Here is a 9,342-nt window from a genome sequence, read left to right as displayed (position 1 = left end):
CTAAGATATGCTTTATGAGAGCCTAAAATCACTACTTTGATTTCGATCAGTACTAAAGCAACCCTCTAGAGGACAAAATATTTCCTTGTAAATTTATCCTCTCAAGGTGAAAAGTTGAATGCAGAAGTATTGGCTTGAAAAAAATACGGCATGACTTAAAAGAACGTTCATAGATCAGTCATAATCCTGCAGACTAATTACTTTCTTCATCTGAATTTCCAACATGAGACTAATAGTTTCTGGTTACAACTAATAGGTTCGTGATTAGAAAATGGGACAGCCAACTTACAGGCTAATATGCATGTTTACCAAGGAACTGAAGTTCATTGGAACGGTATATGCTTAAGTCGTAATCCCCTATTAGGACTTGAAGTTCCAACTTAAAAGATCAATCTTATTAAAAGGAATAGTCTAAACCCTTATAAATTGGTCTATATTTTCTTCTTTATTCAACGTAAATATCCCTTAACATGTCTCCATCAAATTGTGACTCGATTGAGCAGACCAATCTTCAAATTCGTATGCTCGTTTTTGAGTCATAATCGAATTGAATTGCTCGTTGAAGTTTAATGAGTTCTGATACTATATTAAGATTTGGAATTTCATTTTAAAATGTCAATATTATTAAAAGGAATAGTTCAACCCTTTATAAATTGGTCTATATTTTCATCTTTATTCGATGTAAATATCCCTTAACATCCACTATGACTTTTTAGTGTAATATATAATTTATTATAAGAGATAGGAAAAGAAAAAGATCGAATATTAAATTAAAAGAATGGGATGACACATTCTTCACTCCATCCATTTATAAAACTGGAACAACCTATGACAAACAAGCAAGCGTAATGATGTCTTTTTAATGACTGGTTAATAAAAAGGCCAAGATACTAATTCCGATGTAATAAGCGAAAGGTACAACACCCATAGTGCAACAAAGGGGCAGATATCACATTCAGTTCTTAATAATTCTTGTTCTCCATTAACGATTTATAGGCAAAAATAATTGTCATGACCTACCCTAATGTGGTTCCTGATTGGAGATGGACTGTTCTTTTCTTTTTCTTTTTTCCTTTTTTCCCCCCTTCCAGTCTCGTGACGAACTCAGAAATGGAATCCATGTCAATTTTATATTCATTACAGGAACAATTCATCAGTGTCTGAAGTTTCTCCCTTTATTTGTAACACCCCTGTTCCATTCTTGGGCAAACCATCCATCCCGGTGGTTCAATAACGATTTTATTGTCAAGCTATCTGACAATTTCGATGTTTTGAAGTGCAGTATCCTTCATCCCTTATGAAGTTCAGATGGCTTGGATCGACCTCTAGATCCTAATTGACCCTGACTAACTCCCATAAACAAAAATACAAAATCATGAAATCAAGAGGCTAAGCAATCCGGGACATACAAAACTCGTCGCATTAACCATGAAAAATGAGAAGAATTTCATTTCATATTGATGATGAAATGAACGGTTGTTCATAGAAACTACTACTCATTAATAACTACACAGAGATATTCTACATTAAAACATAATTTGAGAATTTTGAGTACTTAATTATTTTCTTTCTCCTGATGATAAGCAAATTACAATGATTTAAACTCCAATACTCGCATCCAAAAGATTCAGCATTCCATACCTGTTGCTGTACCGGCATGCAACGCGCAAGTTTTAGACGATGCCTGGATGAGTCATTTGGCAATATCCATTTACAAGGAAAATTCAACTTTATACTAGCGGCCATGCTCAATGCTCATTGTTTAGTTGCCAAGAGTTTCTTCTAGCCCACACCATTTCCTCCTTGCTATAACCATCCGTCACCACTCATTTCTGGTCCAAAATCTGCCCCTCCATCCTATCTTTATCACAGAAAGGCCACCCACACTCCACTTGTGGCTCAAAATTTAAGCCCCACATCGCATCAAATGTCAACTTGGAAGCTTGATTTACAATATAACCCCTAATATCTCAAGGGTAGAAGTGTAAATTGAGCTCCAAAAATTTCGATCATTTTAGGCCGAGGTTGGCCTGGCTTGGGCTTACCATAACCTGGGTTTGCTGGCTAGTTTTACACCTTTTGTAGCACTTTTCCTTTAGAAAATAAGATCAAATCAAAGTTACAATCTTCCAATCTCTAAGTAACACTATTTATGAGGACTATCAATAGTTGTCTTACGTAACATACATGTGATATGCATCAAATAACAAACATATGACACATAAGACGATTACAAGTTAATTCTTAATATGAATAACATTAGTCCTAATCTTTGCTCAAATGAACAATAGATATCTTGCTCATCGACTATGAATAACATTAGTCCTAATTTTTGCTCAAGTGGACAATAGATATCTTGCTCATCGATGAAGTAATGAGATGTTATCTGGTCACCTAACTAGTATTTTAGACCCCACATTACCAGTGGGGCAAGATCAGTCCTGTACAATCTTGTTCAACTCTACTAGTGTCAATATTTGAAATTACAATAAAAAGCACAAATTTGGGATCTGACCTACCTCACTGGCTGGTGTTCATAATAATAATAATCATATGCCCCTTCATTGTTTACTATTCACAGAATTGCCACCAATGGGCGCTTAAACAAGAACAGTGAATCCAAAACCAGATCAGCAACGATGAAACTGGCAAGCTCCCTTTTCTACTTCACCGTAATTATATCACTTACCATGCCTATTATTTTGGTCATTCCTGTTCGGGTAGGCCCATATTCCACAGACCCGGCATGTAACAAACCCGATCCACGAAACTTGAGATCCGATCAAATGACAGTGATCATCAACGGCTACTCGGAAAACCGCATCCCACTTATTCAATCAATCGCCGCCGCATACTCCGTCTCCCCGTCGATCGCCACCGTCATTCTCCTCTGGTGCAACTCCTCCACTCCGCCTCAAACCCTTTCCTTCCTCGCCCAAAACCTCTCCGCCGCCATCCTCCGCCCGCCCTCCTCCAGCCTGAACCACCGATTCTACCCCTGGGATATTATCAAAACACGGGCCGTCCTCATCTCTGACGACGACATTGAACCTAATCAGAATTCCATTTCCTTCGCCTTCACCGCCTGGAAATCAAACCCGGATCGTATAATTGGGTTTTTCGCAAGATCCCACGCTTATGACTTGCAATCCAAATCATGGATTTACACCATGGAGAAAGAAAAATACTCGATCATACTAACCAAGTTCATGATCATTGATCGTACCCACCTCCAAACATACACATGCGATGACAAGTACATTAAAACCCGGCACATCGTGGATGAAATGAACAATTGCGAGGACATTTTGATGAACTTCGTGGTGGCGGAAAATGCGAACAAGGGCCCATTGTTGGTGGAAGCAAAAGGGGGTGTAAGAGACTACGGAGATGCCAGAAACGACGACGGATTGCGAGTGAGCGAGGTGGGGTTAAGCAGTAGGATAGGCGAGCATAGAAAACGTAGAGGAGAATGTATAACAGAGTTTCATAGATTGCTGGGAAGAATGCCACTGAGGTATAGTTATGGAATGGTGGTGAATTCAGTAGGGGAACAGGGATTGTGTGTGAAAGGTAAGAAGCGGGTGCCTTGTGATCAACAGATTTTTTAACAGATTTTGGAGAACTGTCAAACCAACCATAAAGTCGAGCTTGGTTTCATAATAGGATCGTTATGCTCATGAACAGATCAAGAACTGTCTGAGTCGGTCGAAGACTGCTTAGTTATTCAAAGGATTATAATTTGTATTATATTACCAAATTGTAACCCTTTTTTCCCTAATATTGAGAGATTCTTATTCGAACAATGCTCAGTGTAATCACAAACAATCCTCGGATAATGTTGTCATGTTTTGATACGTTGAATTGAATTGTAAAGTTTCATTCTCAAGCATTCCACAGTCGTATCGCTAGCGGTATTCCGGGTTTCATTTTGAAGTCCATTTCCGCTTGGCTTCCTGGAGACCATTCTCGAGCAGTGAGCAAGTCATGGACATACTGCCCGCCACGAAAAATTATAACAGGACCACTCTTTAGGTAGATGACGGTTGAGAAGAATTTATTCGCTTCCGATACCCCAAGGCCTTGCATCATAGCTGATGGGGTCTTGAGTTTTGCCTGTGATTTTGCTGAAGAGAAAGGGATTCTCCTTATTTATTTATTTTGTACTATTAGAGCTTGTTCCTTTTGGGCTTATTTTTTACGAGATACTTTTAAGTTTGACCCAGTCAAAGGACCTAATTTTTACTTTGACTTCCAAAATTATGAATATTATGACGTTGGCCTCTTGTATGGTAAAAGACAAAAATGCCCTTAAATGTTTTGTACAATTACAAAACAATATATTGTTGAAAGAACTATATTACCCTTTTAGTTAATAATTGAAAATCAAACACTTCCCCACTTATAAAAATTTCAAAACGAGCTTCCAACACAAGAAAAACTCTCATTTTTTCATCTGCTTGAACCTCAAAATCTAGAAAAACTTTGAAACGTTGAAGCCAGAAATTTTTTTCATATCAATTACTTCAAATCAATAAGTACATTTACGCATATTTAATTTCGTTTTCAGTAAATTAGTATACGTTTGAATAGAGAAATTTTATGTCGACATAGTAGTTATCATAATTTTTTTTTAACAAATCTTACAGATCAAAAAAAAATTGAACAAATGTATAACTTTAGAATCGTATTCTCCTGCACAAAAACAACCAAACTGGCTGTTTTGGCTTTTAACAGCCGAACAGTCGTCTGTTTAAACTGTCTAACTGCTTGGCTGTTAACAGCCAATTAACCGACTCTACACTGATTTTTGTTGGCACTGATTTTTTTTTATAATTAATAAATGAAGTTGATTAAAACAATTTTCTCATGCAAATATGATAATCCCCGTGTGTTATTTTGGTGATTTCGAATTGAATGAAAATAATCGGTGGGAATGGAGATGGACGAGTGACATACGTGGTTGTATTGCAATTCCCATAACAGAGAGTACACCATACGTAGAAATATACCACGATTTGCAAAATAAGCTGAATGTCGATCAATCTCAATACGATATGCAATTGAGATATCTATCCAACGGTTATAGGGATTCATCCATTCCGATGCCATCGGTATTCGTTACTAATGATGTTGAATTGAATTATCTATTAGAATTAAATAAAATGTATCGGACTCTGACTGTTCTTGGTGTGACTTTAATTACGAAAGATGTTATCGAAGGTGAACGCGAAGATTCAGATAGGGCGGATAACAATGATCGATGTTTTTGGGAGACAGTGGAGATAGTTCGTGCGGATGATGTGGGTATTCCTGAGATAGTTGCTTCTGATCGTGATGTCGCTGTTACGCGCAGAATTCCATCGACAGTTGAAGACAATGAGAATATAAACGAGTTTACAAATGAGATTTTGATTGCTTTATCCCGACAGAGACACGAGCCGGGTGGGAGCTCACATGTTGGAACAAGTGGACCATCCTCCAATTCTTCCCGTGTGGCTCCCGATGATGAGGACTTGCAGGTCGAGCAACTGTTTGAAACCAAAAAAGATTTGCAGGAAGCTGTGCACCGGCTGGCATTGAAATATATAACTTTGAGTTCAAGGTAAAGAAATCAAACAAGTTATTATTGACAGTTGCTTGCGTCGAAAACAGTTGCAATTGGCACTTGAGAGCAACTAAGATTGACACGAATGAGTGCTTCGTGATTCGCAAGTATTCACGGGAACATACTTGCAAAGTGGGAATTCTTCGAAACGATCACAGGCAAGCTCGAGCATGGTTTATTGGTCGATAGATAATGCACAAGTATCAGGATCCACGAACGATCTACAGACCTTCGGACATCATTAACGACGTCCGTCGAGAGTACGGAGTGGTCATGAGCTACCAGAAAACGTGGAAGGCCAAAGAATGTGCGTTGGAAGATTTAATGGGATCGGCTGAAGAGAGTTATGCTAAATTGGCTAGATATTGCCATAACATGGGGACAACTAATCTTGGCACGACATTTTTTATTGAGACGGGGGGCAATAATTGTTTTAAGTATTTTTTCATGGCTCTCGGACAATGTATTCAGGGTTTTCGAAATGCAATGCGACCCGTAATTCTAGTTGATGGTACAACTCTGAAAGCTAAATATTAAGGCAAATTAATTATTGCTACATGTCAAGATGCCAACATCCAAATTTACCCTATTGCATTCGGCATAGTCGACAACGAGAATGATCTGTCCATACATTGGTTCTTTTCTAAACTGAGGAAAGTGATCGGGGAAGTCGAAGACCTTGCCTTTGTAACCGATTAGGGACAGTCTATAATAAACGGTATCGCTGAAGTTTTTCCCGGGGCACATCACGGGTATTGTATGTACCATATACAAGGTAATTTGAAGACTAGGTATCGGGGCACAGATATCATTCATTGTTCAGAAGAGCAGTCGAAGCTTACAGTGCTGAAGAGTGTAATAAGTTCATACTTGAGATAGGAAGTAAATCATTACCGGCGTTGGAGTATCTGACGAAGATGGAGATCGAACATTGGGCGCGGTCATACTTTTCAGGACGTCGATACAATATGATGACGTCGAATAATGCGAAGTCTCTCAATGCATTGTTTAAGAAGAATCGAGAGTTACCAATTCTCGCAATGATTGAGAACATTCGTAACAAACTACAACAATGGTTTCATGACCGACGTGCGGCATCACAGAGTTGCACTAGCGAGTTGGCCCCAGCTCGAGAGGAGCAACTGTTTAAGGCGGCAGAGGTTGTGAGGAAGTTGAATGTGAAAGCACTAGATGAGTTTCGCTTTTCCGTGCAATGTGCACGTAATACGGCATATATGGTGAACTTGACTGATAACACATGCACTTGTACGAGATTTCAGTTGGAGAGTTTTCCATATGAGCATGCAGTTGCGGTGGCCATGTATCAAGGCTTTGCTGCGAGAACGTTATGCTCTTTGTATTATACGACTGAGTCTTGGAAAACAGCATATGTCGAGACTATATTTCCTCTGCCGAATGAACCCGAGTGGGAAGTTCCCGAGCACATTCTCCCATTTCATAATTTGTTACCACCAACAGTTGAACCGCGTGGTCCTGGACGTCCAAGTACATCTAGAATACCATCTACCGGAGAGTTTCCTCGACCGCGTAGGTGTAGCTGGTGCAGAGCCATAGGGCATACTTGACAATTTTGTACCAGTCAAAATTTCCCTAAATGACGACTAGACAGGTACGTGAAATGAATAATATTTCCTTTTACTTTACACTGTTCAATAGTTGTTCTTTATAAATCTTCCATATTCAATAATTATTCTTGATAAATGGTATTTATAATGATTCATATGAAAAAAGTAGTTCCATACTCGGCATACGTGTAAAATAACAAAAAATAATTAAATTTTCAATTTGAATGTTATATACATTGAATACAAATTTACAATTATTTCATAATTACAAAAATAATTAAATTTACAATTGAAATGTTACATATATATAAATGAAATTTACTGGTCAGCATTAAATTCGAACAAATCACATGCTAGCTTCTTTCTCCAGTTATGTATCCACGATTGGTTGATTCTATTAACCTTATGTCCTATACTTAAAGATTCAACGTATTTAACGGCAAATATGCCGCAGTCGCTGTTGCAATTGAACAAAAATGGATCAGCTCAATACTGTGTAAATAAAAACTAAATTTGAAAGATGAAAACAATAAAGTTCAAACACTTACTTTTCGGACTGTGCGCTGTCGTCGTGTTTCGAACGATCCGCAATCTGTCATGTACATTTATCCTCGCTGGTCTGGCCATCATAGGAACAATTACAACCATGGACTCCAGGTTTTGCTCCAACTGGCCTTGTGTCAAACATGAATGATCTGAGTCGTACACATATATAGTCGAATCAGCAAAAACGATCTCTAGCGTAGCATAGTGTTTATTGATGCATGCTGGAATGTACATATGTGTACAACCCTCCCATGATTTTTTCCCCCGACACTCGGTGACAGTCCTATCACCCACTCGAGCATATATTCTGGCACCGTGTACTCGTTACCCATCAGTTCGAGCGACTGATACTCTATGGTAACGGCACGCAGGAACTCGGTGTTTAATATGACTCGACCATGGACATCAAATAATTTTGGATGTCTTTGAGCTTGATCTCGCAGCAAGTCTATGGCCAGGTCGATGTGCTGTAGCAGGAAATACCAAAAAAGTATGAGTTATTCATTTAATAAACACAAGGTCACATATTCATAAAAACACGAAATGAATAGTTCACTTACATCGTCAGCGAGCCAAGCTCCCGCAGTGGTGATATCGGAGAACCACTTGTAAGGGTCCGAGATCGTCCTTTGACCTATCGTGCGGTTAACTCTGTAAAAAATAGGGAAATGTTAAAATAAGCTAGACGAGTTAGCATATAGTACTTTATTAAAATCATAGAATACTTACCCGGGGATAATTCCCCTCTACTTTGTCTCGAACGCTTTCCACCTCTCTGAATAAGTTCGGGTACGTCCCATCAATGAACGTCCTCCTCTTGGCTTCAGCCGTGAAGGGGAAAACAACATACTGTGACGGCACTTTCAACCTCTTGCCAACCACCTGCTCCGTCTCGTCAATAGCATGTCTCTTACCCTCAATCACGCCGGGCGTCCTCTCGACCTCTGGGGCCACCTCCTCCGCCCCTCCCGTCGGGGCCACCCCCTCCGTAGTCCCCTCTTCCATCCCCATCGGGGCCACCTCCTCTATAGACAACCACAATAACTCCAATGTCTCATTACGTCAAAAATGTGGGTGACCCCCCTCTCCATTACCATCTCTGCCACCCTCTCGATCATGATCTCCGCCATCCCCTCTAACCCCCCATCGTCTGCCGGCTAAATCTCCTCTAAACGTCGCTACTGTATCCTGAAGGTAGACAATGGAAGACTGTAGTAATCCAACATCATGGGATAGATCGTCAACCCTCTCTGTCAACTCTCGTCCCATATCGTCGACCTTCCCTGCCAGATCGTCGACCCTCCCTGTCAACTCTCGTCCCAGATCATCGACCCTCTCCGTCAAATCTCGTCGTAACGCGCCGACCTCCTCGGCTATAAATCCAGTCAAACGGGCATACAAATCATCACTGTGCCCCGGAGACACACGGGGGAAGTGTCTAGACGGAGGTGATGCCAATGGCGGCGGTGATGGCCTCGGCGGAGGTGATGCCACTAGCGGCGGCGATGCCCTCGACGAAGGTGATGCTAATGGCGGGGACGATACTCTCGACGGAGGTGATGCCAATGGTGGCGGCGATACCCTCGGCGGAGGTGATCGTCC

At 40.2% G+C, this 9,342-nt stretch overlaps 1 protein-coding gene across 1 annotated transcript; it reads left to right on the top strand.

Moving 5' to 3' along the window:
• Window positions 1–2,525: 2,525 nt before the first annotated feature.
• LOC111393195 (glycosyltransferase family protein 64 C3) lies at window positions 2,526–3,892 on the top strand. The gene has a single exon (XM_023018619.1). It carries the CDS (start codon window positions 2,640–2,642, stop codon window positions 3,609–3,611), a length of 972 nt encoding a protein of 323 aa, XP_022874387.1. The 5' UTR covers window positions 2,526–2,639; the 3' UTR covers window positions 3,612–3,892.
• The last annotated feature ends 5,450 nt before the right edge of the window (window positions 3,893–9,342 follow it).

This window comes from Olea europaea, chromosome 4 (genome assembly GCF_002742605.1).
Source record: "Olea europaea var. sylvestris chromosome 4, O_europaea_v1, whole genome shotgun sequence".
Taxonomy (NCBI): Eukaryota; Viridiplantae; Streptophyta; class Magnoliopsida; order Lamiales; family Oleaceae; genus Olea; species Olea europaea.
Note: the sequence above shows the minus strand (reverse complement) of the source record. Positions and strands in the feature narration are given on the sequence as shown.